We start from the raw sequence: 14760 nt of genomic DNA, 5'->3' as shown, positions 1-14760 counted from the left end.
CCTGAGATCAGACTTTTCATGCACTTAAACCCACTCCTTTCTCATGCTGTTTTAAGGGTAGTGAGAGTACACTCAGCTCTCTCTGAGGCATTCAGTGAGAACATAGATGGGGGAAGTGAGAAAGGGGAGAGAAGAACAGTAGTGAATTTGTGAAAGGTTTTATGTTCAGGTGGGACGTGGCTGAAGCGGACTGTGGAGTGAATGTGGAGCTGGTGCAGTGAGGAGAGCGTTGAGCAATGTGGTTATGTGACCTTGTAATCATGTTTGAGGTGGCTGTGAAGTGCCAAGCCTTCAGAAAACCTCAGCCAGGCAGCCCTGAGGGACAGGGACTGGAGGGAAGGGATTTCCAAACAAAGCCTATCTGAATGTACATGTAGAGATGATGAAGGGGTGCCCACCCTGCCTGTTTGCCTACCTTGGTTTTCCTGTGTCAAGGAGACAAAGAAAGAATTCCCCCTCGGAAATCACTGACTTGGGTAATGACGTGAATCTCTGATAGAGTCCAGAGAGTGAGCAGATAAAGCTGAGGGCACTCACTTGTGTGTCAGCACATGTGAGAGCCCAGGAATCTCCTCTTCTTTGCCTCTCACTTGATTTATTGCCATTTCTCCTCCCACCCAGAAGCCTCTTGCCCTTATGAAGAGGGTAGAAAGCAGCTGTGAAATCCTCCCCACAAAAGCTTTCAGTCTAAAGATAGACAAGGGAAATTTGGAAGAAACAATGAAAATAAGTATGGGTATTCTCAGTTCAGTCAGAGACTAGAGCCTGGTTAGAAACTCTCTCTCTCTCTACTGAACTGAGAATACCCATAAATAAGTCTCAATGCAGAACTCCTAGAGAAGCAATTTGCACAATGCTACCCCTACAAGGAAATTTGCCCCAAGAATTTCCTGTGCTTACTGAGGCTTTTCCCCAGCTCCACCAGTGCTGACAATGCTGGCAGGTGGAGTGTGAGCCAGTCTCTAGAACTATCAGTGCTTTTAAAGCACAGCAGTGATTAGACCTGCCCTGAGCAGAGTTATATGACACACTGTCAAAGCCTTAGCAACAGCCTTTCTGCTGCAGGGTTCCCTGTCCTGATAGCACTGCTGGAGCCTCACCAGCTGTAGCAGCAGCAGGGTAACTGGATTTAGAGATGGAGGCAACACAAGAGACTCATTTCCAGTGGGTGAAAGAGAGCACCAAAGTCTTCAGTCTTTCAGGCTCTTTTGAATGGTTATTAAACAATTACTACAGAGAATACAAGAGAGAAAGTAAATAATAGTGTTTGCCAATGAAGGTGAAATAAATTTTTTAGGGGGAGAAAGTTTTGTAACTGCAGTGGCAGAGATTCAGCACAGGGCTCTGGCTCGCTAATGCTGGCACAGCTCTTTTCAATCTCTTTATCTTCAGGGCAACACTTGGAATTGCAGCAATGCCAGTAAAATCTGTAAATAAACCCAGAGCTGAGCTGCTGTGGGAGGTGTTTGGAGGCAGGGCTTGGAATGTGGAGGGGAGAACCTGAAGACTTGAGGAAGTGGCTGGTGAGGAAGAACAGGGCTGCTGATTCCCAGCATGGATGGCTGCAGCTCTGGGGATGGGGATGGAAACTCCCTCTGAAGTGCAAACCTTGGAGAGGTCATGGCTCTGAGACAGCAAAAGACAGATTATTGCAGAACAGAAAAGAGAGCATCATTCTATAACTATAGCACACCAAATCCACGTGTTTCTTTCCTGTGTTGAAGGGATACAGTTCAGGCTTTGTGTGGACCAGAGGGCATATGCTGCAATAGCACAGCAGCTGTCACTGTCTAGTCAAAAGCTTAATTTCCTCCTTGTTTTTAATGATTTAAAATTGCACTTAAAACTTTGTGGTCATTCCAGCTTTAACCACCTTCCAAATTTTACTATGTAGAAAAAACAGGCATGTGGAAGAACCATCCCAATAATGCTCAGAATTTTTCCTGTTAATTTTAATTCTTCATCCCTGTTGCTTCATTATTATATTTACACCTTAAGTTTTACCAGCCTTGGCTTTGGGATTTGACAACAGACCATATCAGAGTTTGTCTGGATTATATCAAATGGAAGATTTCCAATGGAAAGGAAGGGAAAAAAACCAAACCCAACCTCTAACTTTCATTACTTAGGCTTCTATAAATTACTGCTTCAAAAGCCCCTGTAATTATGCCTGTGTGACATTGAAGCTTTCAAAGAGCAAATATCAAGAGAATTTGACCCAGTACATGTTGCATTTTGACATTTACTGACTTTATCTTCCTTTTAAACATTCTAGCTAAATGTTGTGAAGAACAGGCACTGGCATTGTGGTGTGACCGGATTATTGCTTAATAGGGAGTTAGGCATGTGCAACTGAACAAATCCATTAGTCTGTGGGTGGCTGGATCAGGATTAGGTTTAGGCTGGGTCTAACCTCAGCAGCCAGATCATGCTTCACCACCAGCCTCACGTGCTCCATAGTGCTGTAGTGACCTGTGTTGCAATTGAGGCTGGTGTGAACTGCCTGCTCTCAAATCCCCTCACTTGTAGATGAGGGGGGAAGCTGATGCTGTGCTCTGGCTGCCCCTGGCAGCCTTCCTGCCCATCCCCTCGAAGTTGGAGTCAAAATCTTTTACTGCATGTTGAAGCTCGGGCACCATTTGGGCAAAGTGCTATGTGGAAAGCAACACAGATGATTGAGCAGTTAAACCTATTTCTCTGGCTCTTGTGCATTCTAGTGAAATGAATAAATCAACGTCTCGTTCTTTCTCAGGACCCTGCCTATGCTGTTCCCATTGCTGTTCTATACAGGCTGTTCTTTGAAATGCTGCAAATCTTGAGGAGCTGTGGCTGCAGAGAGCCTCATCTCTGACCTGCAGGCTGCCTTCCCTGCAGTCAGCTGTCCTACTTCTGTCCTGCAGAGCTGTGGAGATGAGGACAGGACAAGGACAGGGTCACAGCAGGTGTTGGGGTGTTGTTGTTGGGGATGTGGCTCAGCCTGCTTGCAGGGACAGCTTCTGCAGAAGATGCACCCTCATTTGCAGCATCTGCCCTGTTTTGGGTGATCCTGCTCAGTCCTCAAGTGATTCTGTCTCCCCTATCACAGCCTGGCGGTCTGAGGTCCAAAAAGCTGCTGCAGGGCAGTGGGAAAGCTGTCTGCTTTCCTCACCTTGGCTCCTTTTCTTGCAGATGTACCTCTGGATATACTGCACAATTCAGCAGTATCCCCACCCCCTGCCCTCACTATCCAGCAAGATAAATCACAGAATGGAGAGAGAGGTGAAGAGCAGGATGTTTTCTGCTAAATCCTTATTGAAAATCCCAGGCAAATTAATAAGCTTTTCTCTCTGCTCTGCATTTGCAACATTTCCCCCCCACCCCTAAAACCTCATGCTTACCTTTGGCAAAACTAGTCAGTATTATACATTTCTAGCAGCATTCTACATAGGTTCTGTAGCCCTCTGTTTTGGCACATATGGTGGGCATTTTTTTCTAGCACAAAAGATACATTTGAAAAATTTCTTACAACTGGCTATTGGCACTGACTGAAGGTACCTAGGTGAGACCTAATTGTTTGAATAAATGTCCAGATTTTCAGAGATATTTAAATGTGTAAGGATGAAAGGGAATGCAACCTTGAAAGAAAGACTCTCAGCAGGTTAATGGATTAACTTGTACAGTTAAAAGGTAGTTCTGACCTTAGTATACAAAGGAGCTTTGAAAAATCCTGCTGAGTGCTACCTGCATGTTTAGACATAGAAATAACTTTTAAATTCAGGTCAAGATGCCTATTGTGAATCTGTAAGAGAATGTTACTTTGTGCTTCTCAAGCATGTTTATCCATTGTTCTCAATTTGAGGCTGATTTAATAATGCCAATTAAGCTCACTATTGTGTGCACGTGTGGCATACAAATGAATACCCCAGTATTTCCAAGCATGTTCTAGTTTGGCAGCATCAGTCAGGACCAACAAACTGTAAAGTGCCCAATTGACACTAAATTTAGTGCTGGAGGGCTATGTGTGGATGTACTTAGGGACCACAGTCATTAGAAAGGTTGAAAAATGGGAATGGCTGGAAAGCAGGAAAGATTTGGTAGCCTATTCTAAACATTTTCTTCAGCATATTTTGTAGAAATTCCACTTTCAGATGAGCTTTTCAGGCAGGTGTAATTCTGCCCACCATCCTTTGGCATTGGGTAAGAGTAATGGATAGAAACAGCCTTAGCTGTGTGCGTAACAGGGGAAGTGATACTCCTTGGGAAGCTCATGGGGATTGATAAATGCATTGCATGCAAGAAGATTAATTTCATAGGATTCTTTTTGCACTTGCAGCTGCTGCATGAAACAGCTTCCAGCTTTGGCACATACAACAAACCCTCTGCAATCCAGCCCTCTTCCCTAGGGATTTTAAACTTTTGAGTTTCCTTTGGCTGGACTTTAAGGATGTGCTTCATCTGAATAGGACCAGAGGGGAAGTGAAGTGCAGTATAAACTCAGAATGATAGATCTATTTCTAGGGCCTTGTAATATGGAAACAATACCATTAGATTAAAAAGAACAGAGTTTATCTTGTGTTCAAAATAAGCAATTCCTTATTTTATTCTTAAACATCTGACTTTTGCTTAAAGAGAAGGCTTTGGTACAAGTCAGCCTTCTTTCTTGGAAGAGATCAAGGAAGATGATGCTTTCTCCATCCTTTAGCTTCATAATTAATGTCCTTTTCAAGTCTCTTATGTTGTACACATTTTTTAAAATTATCTTCTTTTAAAGGTGTTTCTTTGTTAAAAAGACCAGCCAACCAAAACCCTCAAACAAAACAGACCTCAAAATTCTGAAAACCACAGGAAAAGCTGAAATGAGAAATGTATTTTCCATCCATTGCAGGAGCCTAGCTCCATACAGGAAAGGTGACTATTTAAAACACAGCTCAAGGGAGCCTTTCACTACAAAGTGCTTTTTAAAGATGTTGTACCCTGAGATTACTGCTGCCTTAGAGATTGCTTGTACTAACCAGAAGCCAGGAAGAGCTAGGGTTCTTAGCCTTGATTGCATTGAAACCAGCCTCCCTTTTTTGCTCTCAAATAGCTCTGGGCACAAGCAGTGACATGTTAGATACTTCTCTACCTGGACTATCAGCAACACAAGCTGCCCTTGGATATTTCTCTGTCGGTTATTGAGAGTATTCATAAAATGAAATTCTTGCAGTGGTTTGCCAGCAATATGGTGTGTGTGCAGCCTTATTTTCTGGCATCATAAACCCCTGGATACCCCCAAACTCTCCCTTAACCATTCACTGTCAGAGACTCCCTAGTGGCAAAGCACCTGCAGTTCAATTTCTCTCCAGGAAAGAAGGCCCAGTTGTCCTGCTGAGATTTGAGCCCAGGGTCCCTGGGTATGTCACCAAGGGTGCGGAGATTGTGTCCCTCTCCCTGCTCTTTCTCTGGGTGTACACAGCACTCAGAACAGTTTAAGCTGAATGATCCAGAAGAAAGAAGAATGAGGCTGGGTGTCTTCCCTCATGTGTGGAACAGACACTCTCCTGTCAGCAGAGTCTTCATGTCAATCCTTGTACTTTCTAGAGCAAAAGCTGCTGGGAATGGATGAGCTACAAATAAAATGACAGCTAAAGAGTGAGCCAAGAGAACACCAGGCTCTTTTGAACTGGATTGGGAGTGGAAGACAGCTGCCTGGGGAAAGGAGGGGGATTTAACCACATTCCCTGACACACTTTAACTGTGTATGAGATGTTCTATAGGGCTCTGCTGCTGCTTGTTAGCAGATATGGCCTCAATGAGTGTCCTCACCACTCCTCTTAATCAATCAAGGATAGTATTGAGCCCCTTTCCCAGTCCCCTTCCTTGTGTCCCTGGGGTGAGAGAGCTTTGTTCTCACACTGTCAGCTTGGAACTGCCTGGGTGATGAATTTGTTAAGAATTCTGTCTGATTGTGAACCTTCCAACCCTTTATCTTGATGTGAATGACAAGCTGTCATAGCCTCAGCCATGCTGGTGACATCTGACCCTGGAGAGGGAGCTGACATAATCTTCTGAGGTATGACTTCTGCCTGGAGAGGCAGTGCCAGCTCTGCACTGCACTGGGAGAAAGGCCTGGGCATTCTTTTGGCAAGGTTTTAAGCACATTTCATGTACCTTTTTCTTCTTTGCTACTACATTGAGGTTAATTTAATTTAGAGCTATAAAGAATAGCTTGACTTTCTAGGATACAGCTGTCTCCACTTCTGTACGTGTACACAAGAAAAAGTAGGGTACTTTTAAGGATGCCTGGAGGATAAGCCTGGGTCACTCTTCTTTCTGGGAGGCAGAGATGAAAGAGGCTGGAAGGCTGTGCCTTTTCACTGATTTTAACCTGACAGGCTCCAGAGCAGGCAGAGATGTTTGGAAGATGCTGCAGTGAAGGCTTTGAGCTGAACTGAGACATGCTGGCCACTGGAATGGATGTATCTGTTAGAAAAGGAGTGTGTGGGTTTTTTCCTCTCATCTTTCAGCATTACACTGAAAGCACATCTGTACACAACAGCTGGATTGCCAAACTCCACCTGTTGGCAGTGTGTGGGACACTGCAGACTGTAAGCAAACTTTGCCTTCAGTGTAAGTTTTAATGCCTTGCTAACAAGCTGGAATTAAAGAGGACAAGATGATGGGTGTTTTTGTATAAGTCCTAGACTAGCACTGCTGTGAAAATGCCAGCAGCATAAGCAGTTTTTCCCCACCCATATTTTCAAGACTTGTGAAACTGCTGGTTTTAAGTCTTTAAAACAAATCACTGTGTAAGTGCCTGTATATTTCAGATCCGTATTTCTGGACTATGGGGAAATGACTTTCAAGGCATCTGCCTCACATTAGATCTACCTTCTGGTAGGGTTTATAAAGCACCTATTGCTGTGGTGTCTGTATGTTCCTGAATGTCTCTCAGTTGTCAAATGTGAAATCATCTTTACAGTGTGTGGTTCTGTGTATAAATTCCAGTAATTAAGTACAAGTCCCAGGGGTTTGAGGCAAAATGCAGCCAGGTTAAGTGTACACTTGAGGACACTTAATTCTGCCTGGAGAGAGGGGCTGTGGAAGCTTAGGGGTTTTGAGCTCCGAGTCAGGGGCCCATTGTGCCAGGTGCTGTACAAATACAGACTGCAGGGTCCTTTCCCCATACTGCTCGTGCTATAAAGAATCATGACAGCAATAAGTGACTATATGAGAAATATCAGGGTGAAGGGCAGGAGTTTACCAACATGGGTTCAGCCAGGGCAGAACGTTTTCTTACATTTCTATAAAAATAGTGCTTAATGTCTTTATCATTCAGGTGCAATTGCTGTAAGGAATTAGGCATCAGGTTGAAGATGTTAATAATAAAGAACCAAGTCATTAGCTTTAATTCAATAATTTGAAGACGGTGTTCTGTGCTTTAGCATGTAGAAGGCACAATTTCACAGAAGAAAGGATTGGTTAAGTTACCTGGGGGCTGATCTGCAGAGCTCTTTTGGTTAATTTCTTTGTTCAGTCTTTGGTTTCTGTGCTGTCTGCTGTCCATAGTTCCAGGCTGGTCCTGGGTGGTTGTGCACCATCAATGTGAGTATTTAAATCCTTCCATGCAATCAGCCCTGTGTCTCTCTTCTGGAGTGGGGTTTTGTATTTTCAGGAGTTCTCCTGTTTTCTTCAAGAGACAGAAACAGGCCCAGGTTTGTCCATCATAGTGCCTTGTGCTGTGAGCTGAGATTACCATGCAGAAGAAAATGGAAGGGGTCTTGGTTTTCAGTCTCCTCTGCCTGCAGTGATTTCCAGCAAAAAATATCCTGGCAGCTCAGATTTGAAAGGGTGACCTCGGTACAGGGCTCCTTTGTCCAGGCTCTTTAACAGCCTGGTTTTACTGGTTAATCCAATTGTGCTTTGGCTTGGGACATGGAGTTTTTCTTTGTTGTTGCTCCTGGTTCCTAAGCAAAGGATCTGGAAGTTGCATTTGTCTATCTGTCTGCTCGTTGTACTCTTGCCCAGATATCCAAGCTGCTGACTTGGAAACACTTCAAAGTTTTCCATTCTGCAGAGTGGCTGTCTTGACTGCTACTAGAGGGAGATTTTAATGTTTTCTGATTATGGAGCAGCATTTATTATTATGCTTTATAATATAGTGCAACTTTATTTATACATCTTTTTTGTTAATACATAAATGAGTCTCCTTTGGGATACACTGGACTTGATGGAACAGCTAAGATTTTGCTAATGTATTACCACAGAAATAATTGGAGAATCAGAGGAAGGCATCTGGACAGATTTGGCAAAGTTTTTTTAATTATTTAATCCCCTTTTCCCCTCCTCATCTCCCCTCCATCCCTTCTTGAGACAAATGTAGAGATTTGCTCTGGGAATGCTTTCAAATTCTCTGGTCTGGCATATGGCTCACCAAGTTATCTGTCTTGTGCTCTCAAATTTTCCTCCTGTTCTCATCTTCCTCCTGCCCTATCCTTGCTCTTGTACACAATTTATGAACTCTTTTCTCTGCATTCCTATCCCAGGCTTACTCCTCTCATTGTATCTCCTGATGCCAGCAAAGCTGCTGTTTGTTTGCCATATGGTGCTAAGAGGTGCTGGTATTATCACAAACATAGTTTGCCTGACTTCTTGTAGCTTCACTGATGCCTCAATGGTCTTGCTACTGCTTCCAGTGAAAGCCTATTCTGCTTCTATTCCTCTTCTATGATTTATTGTTTCCCAGAAGGTGTTTTGTTCAGCCTCAAAGATAGGTAATGTTTGGGGGTGACTAACACCTGACTTAATGTGCAAATTACAATGCTGATTGAAAGTCCAAACTTAAAACAAATGCAGGTGTGAAGTCCTTTTCCAGGATAATTATAAATGCTAAGAGTTTGCAGAAGTTCAAAAGTTTTCAGGCAGATATATGGAAGCAAAATCAGCTAAGAGCTGAAACCCCTCCTAAAGGCATCATTGCTAGCTTATGGGACCTCTGGACTGAAAACTAACGGAGTTTGAGTCTGTTCTGCAAGTCCTAACACTGTGTCTGCTGTGGCCTTGCATGCTTTCCTTGGCACTGCTGGCCACAGGACACTGGACTCTTTGGACTTCCATCTTAAGCTGGTGCAGCTGCTCTTTTCTGGGCTGGCTGATTAGCTCTGCACTTAGAAAACATGTTTCTCATTTCATTCCCATTATATCTGTGTTTAAAATGTAAGGCTATAGGGGTACAGTCATTCCTGGGTCACTTTTCTCAGACCCTTTCCTCGTTGGCAACTGAGCCTGGCAGTCCCATTATAAGCAATCGAGACTGCTTTTTCAAAGTCATTAGGTTGTTTGTGCCATTGCTGCCAAGAGGATGTTTCATGCCTTCATTTTCCAGTGCTTAAAACTCATCCTTTCAATTCCTGATAAATTTATTCATGGCCATTTTATATCCATTTGTCCTAGGGCCAAATTTTTTCCTTAGCCTAAGTATCTCTGTGCCTTCCTCAGTGTTTACTTCTCTGCCACCCAGTGTGTCTGAGGGGAACAATCCAGTTGTCTCTTGGTTATCATTTTGTTAAGGTGATTAAACTCTGATCTTTAAGACTCCTAATGAGTCATGTCTCTGGTACCATAATGATTTCCTTGGCAGGTTTCTGCATGGTTCTTTCTGAGTTCTGCACACAGCTGTTCAGGTGAAGCCTTCTATGAGAATGTCCATGCTCCCTTCTCCACTGGTTTTCTGAGACCTGATCTGTCCTTTTCATGGTTGTCACCCTGCTGGTTATGCTTGTCCTTATCCCTTAATGGGCTCATATATCCAGGGTGTCCTTCTACTCATTTCCAAATTACGAGCCCCTGGTCATAACAGTAATCCTTATTAAACCCTAAATGCTTAACCTTGCACTTTGACTATTATATTTCATCACATTTCTATTCCTTCAGAACTCAAGAACATCTTGTTACTCCTGAAAGATATTCTGAACTCCCTGCTATTGGCAGCAGTTCCTGACTTCACACGGTCAGCAGATTTTGTTAGTATACTCTGACTTTTTGTGCCAAGGTCATTAATGAAAAACTGAAATAAGATCAGTCTGAAAAGATCCTTGAGGACTTCCACACTTAAGTTCCCTCTAGACTAATAATTCCTCTTCCAGCACAACTCCTGTCATTGAGTCTTTAACCAATTCCTTTCCCACACTGCAATTCTTACACTAATCCCCATGTTCTCCAGCTTGGCTAATGATTTTGAGTGTGGCATCATATCAGATGCTTTATTGAGGTACAGATAAATTTATCTACCACACTTCCCTTGTGTAGAAGAAGTTGGTTTTCCTATCGAAGAGAGATACCAAGTTAGGCTGGCTTGATCTACTCTTGGTAAGTCTGTTTTATCCCTTAAACTTCAAAACCGGTAAAATAAGTTTATCTTCTTTTATGCTTTTTTTCTCTGAAAATTTGTTCTAAAGCAATGCATATCATTGGAGTCAATCTACTGGACCTGTATGTAGACCCTACCTGACCAGATGGAACTGGAGATGAGACTGAGAACATGCTCTGGGAATTCTGGGATCCTTTGAGGATGAATGAAGTTGTCTGTATACACTGTGATTCACAGATCTCCCCCTGGAGTACTGGAAGATCCAGATTTGCTGATTTATTGCTGGGAGGTTTGCTGGCAGTGTTGCCATTATGCCGATAGTGTAGCTCTGCTGAAACTTTTAGCAATGCTCATAAGCACCTATAACATAAAACAGATGCCTGGAGGAAATACTGAGAACACTTCTGCTTGGAGCCAGAGATATTCTGGTCATTTCTTCATTGCTCTGCTGCTCTAGCAGGTGATTGAGATATCACACTAGACCTGTAAAATATAGGTATGCAGAGCACTCTCTTTTTCAAGACATACTGGAGTGTGAGCTTTGGGAGATGCTCTGGGTGGAATTTTAACTTGCTCAGAGTTGTTTACTTTGTCCCAGGCTTTGAACCTGTGGAGAGACTGAGTGATCAGTGGCTGTGGAATGTTCCTTTTCTAAGCAGGCTGAATAGCTGGTGGGTGACATTACTCCTCCATCATGTGAATGATTGCTGTTCAGTTGGAGCTAAAGAAGTAATGAAAGCATGGCTGTGCTACTTCCACTGGTGAGATTTTTAGCTACTGATTTCCTGTTCTGTCTGTATTTGAGTGTGTTTATTTGCAGTCTGTAAAGCTGTTGTTGAACTTTGACAGATTCATTATGAAGGAATGACTTTAGATAGAGATGTTGACCCAGTATAATCAAGAACCAGCTCTTGAATCTTCGTCTCAGCTGCTGTTAGGACATACAAAAAACAGGAGCTTGGTGACACAAAATGCAGGATGATAATTGGCTCAGTATGGAATGTAATACAATCTTATTTGGGGATTGGTTTGTAAAGAGATTACATTTTAAGGAATCCTTGCACATGGAGGTTTTTGTAGCTGTATTTATTTAATCAGCTCTGGGCACTTGAAGCTTCACAACAGTAAGCCATGTTGGAACAGGGATCTTGCTCCAGCAGAAAATGGCTGGAAAATAAAGACTCCTGTGAGACAAGTGGGATGGAGATTTTACCACATGAGGAAGGAACTTGCCTCCAGAACCTGGGGAGCAATGGTGTCTCAGTTCAACTTCTCAAGCTGCAAGTGTTAGTGACCAGCTCCCAGCCAAACCAGTCAGGCAGGTTCAATTGCTTACCTGCACAATGAAATGACACAGGAGGTCCTCAGAAATGTCTGTCCCTGCCCTTGCTCACTGCAAGCAGTCTTACTTCAGAGATTTAGCACCTTTCCTGCCAGTCCTCCTCTGAGTAAGGCCCTCTAAACACCCCTGTAATGCAAGGTGTGGTTTCTGTTAAAATAAATTTGGTTTTGTTTTCTGTTAAAACTGGGAGGGAGGATAGGGGTGAAGCTTGTTTTGGGAAAATAGAAAAAGGAGTGGGATTTTGCTGGAAATATTGACATTGATGTCCCAGCTTGATATGAAAGTTATCTGCTGATGCAGATAGAAGCTCTTGTGTCTGGAGTAGGCAAGTGCTAAGTCTCTGGTACAAAGAAAAAGCCCTGGGGCAGCAGTTTAAAGACTTGTTAGATCACTTTGTGGGTGTTGCTTTTAATTTTAATGGTCACTACAAATCAGTGTAACAGTAAAGCTAGGGGGTTAATGGTCTTTTAGAATAACTGAGTCAGCTGCAGAGGCTGGATCCTCTGTTGGTGTAAAACATTGCAGTTCTGTCAAAGTCCATCATAAACTGTCAGTTTAGACCATCTGGGAAGCCTGGCCCAGAAGACTGTGAAGATGAAGGTTACAAAAATTATTGAAGAAATTGACATTATTTCTCCATCTCTCTTCTTTCCCCAGGGCAGCCATTGGGGCTCTGGCAGCTCTGCTGAAATCAAGTAAGCTTTTTTCTTCATATTCTTTCTGACTTTCCTTTCTGTGCTGTGCTGCTGGAGAAAGTGATCCTCACTCTCCCTTGGTGTTCCCTCATCCCTTGGTTCCAAAGAGCAATGCATAGGAAAGAGGCAGTAGTGCAGGGGTCTCCTGTACCACTTCTGATTCTGGGAGCATCCCCAGCCCTGTGGGAGATGTTGTCCTGGGGCTTGGTCTAATGGCAGAAATGGGGAATTTCTCCAGTCAGTGGCAAATACTTATTTCCCTTCCCAATTTCTTGTCTGTTCCATGGAAAGGGAGAAAAGTATGTAAATAATAGCAATGTTGTTTGGGTATGAGTAGGAAAGTGATTTTAGGAAAAGACATTGTCTATTTTCAGAGTTTGTTTTTCTTTTTTTCAAGGTACCAGAACGGCAATTTGGGAAATGGTGATGATACTGTAAAATCAAGTAGAGCATCCTGTACCAGAAGTCAGGCTGCCTGGTGTTTTTTGAATGATTTCTGCAGTTCTGAGTGGCCAAGAATGTATTCTAGTTTTCTCCTTGTCCTGTGGGTCAGGGCAACAGAAGCTCCAGGCTTTTGGAGCAGTCTGCTCTGGTAGCTGCATACAAATGAGCAGGTTGTGTCTTTTGGGAAGTGTGAGTCAGGAGATGCGAGAAACAGCTCTGGTTCCTTGAGATAAATTCACCATGCTTGGAAAAGCGATGAATTCTTTTTCAGGATTGCACCAGGACATCTTTCTTTGTCACAGTTGACATATTTGTGGCCTCAGTGCATTTGAGTGGTACAGGGGTTCTTGGAAAGTTAGGAATCAAATGGTGAATGCTATAGCACTTGAAAATTGCTTATGAAAATGGGGTAAAGCTCTACACAGCAAAGCACCCAGAGGCATTTGAGCATTTTTAGCTGGGATGCAAACTAAACAGAAGGCAGAAATCCTGGAAAGTGCTACAGTAGTGAAATGGTGGACTGGTTATTGTGAGGGTATTTTTTTTGAGAAAACCTTGCTGGGAAATGGTGGTGGGGGGGGAATGTGTTTTGATGGTGCTGCAGGCTGTAAGACAGACAGGGCAAGAACAGGGCCATTCTGGGGTATCCCTGTAGGTCTGTGCTTGAGTGTTCCAGCCCAAAGAGATCCAGAGGATTATGGTTATACATGCTGGAGGTTCAGTGTCCTTCTTGCTTCCAGCAGAGCTGCAGTGAGAAAGCAGTTTTAAAGGGAGCAGGCAGATGGCAGTGTGTCTCCCTGATGGAGTCAGAAACATCCATCTTCATCTCAGGCTTCCAGAAGCTCATCTTGAGACTTTGTCCACCTGCAGAGCCATGGGCAGGCTAGAAACTGTTTGGCTTCTGTCTCCTTCCTAACAGAAGCTGATGCTAAATGCTCACTTATCAGGTGCAGAACTGCAAGAAGCAAGATATGCCTGGGAAAGAGACCATCAGCATAAGAAAAATATTACCAACCCTGATGGACCTGGGAAATTGTTGCTGTTGTGTTTCAGAGGTGGAAGTATAAGATGGCCTAAAGAAATAAGGGATGGAGCAAAACAAGCTGTTCTTCATCCACGACAGGGAAGAATGCTTGGAAACCCAGAGAGAGATGAGAGACCTTGCTTGTGCTGTGTCCCTGTATCCGGTGATTGCCATGTGGTGATAATCAAAGATGGTGAATAATGGAGGAGCAGAAATTTAAGTCCCTTCTAATGGCGGTGCTGCACCTTTCTATCAGTGAAAGCTCAGATTACTGACATGGAGAAGACATTTCTTGTCTGATCATCAGTCTCTCACTCCTGACTAACCTCTTTGCACACATTCCAGTCCTTGCATGCTGCTCTCCCAGTTGCTGTTCACCACCTTCCATGCCCACATGCACTCAGCAAACAGCTCACAGCAAGTCCTTCCTCCATTGCCTTGCTGCTTTATTCAACATCTGTTGTCTCTCCACCATGTTACTCCACCATGTAACTCTGACTTTATAATACGGCTGAACATTCTGATTGTAAATGTATGTAGTGGTGCTGAATTTCTGTGAGAGCATCAGATTTTTTTTTTCTTCTTCTCTTAGATGTTACAGTCAAACTTTCCAGTGTTACTCATGTCCATTCTTCCTTCTTCAATTTCTAGATTCTCACTACAGGCCAGAGTGGGGAGGAGGAGGCAGATCCTGATAGCTATAGAAAAACGGAGGTGGGATGAGGCACTGGAACTTTCCCAAAGTCTCCTCTCTCTGTCCCAGAGTGAGCATGCTATTTTTTCCAGCCTCCTTTGGCTTTTCTCTAATTTTTCTCTGTACATGTGTCTTCATATCTTGATTCAGCTCTGTATTAAGGCCTGAGGAACTCACTTCAAAGCACTCCTGTGTCTTCAAGACCCCCAGGTGTGGAGGGGCTGGAGCCTGTTT

At 43.4% G+C, this 14760-nt stretch overlaps 1 protein-coding gene across 1 annotated transcript in view; it reads left to right on the top strand.

Moving 5' to 3' along the window:
• AGBL1 (AGBL carboxypeptidase 1) overlaps positions 1-14760 on the top strand; it is a 249836-nt gene that overhangs the window by 13310 nt on the left and 221766 nt on the right. The window contains 1 exon segment of the mRNA XM_031505750.2: positions 12327-12364. Coding sequence (XP_031361610.2) covers positions 12327-12364 — 38 coding nt within the window.

This window comes from Lonchura striata, chromosome 11 (assembly GCF_046129695.1).
Source record: "Lonchura striata isolate bLonStr1 chromosome 11, bLonStr1.mat, whole genome shotgun sequence".
Classification (NCBI taxonomy): domain Eukaryota; kingdom Metazoa; phylum Chordata; class Aves; order Passeriformes; family Estrildidae; genus Lonchura; species Lonchura striata.
This window is presented reverse-complemented; position numbering and strand designations above follow the sequence as displayed.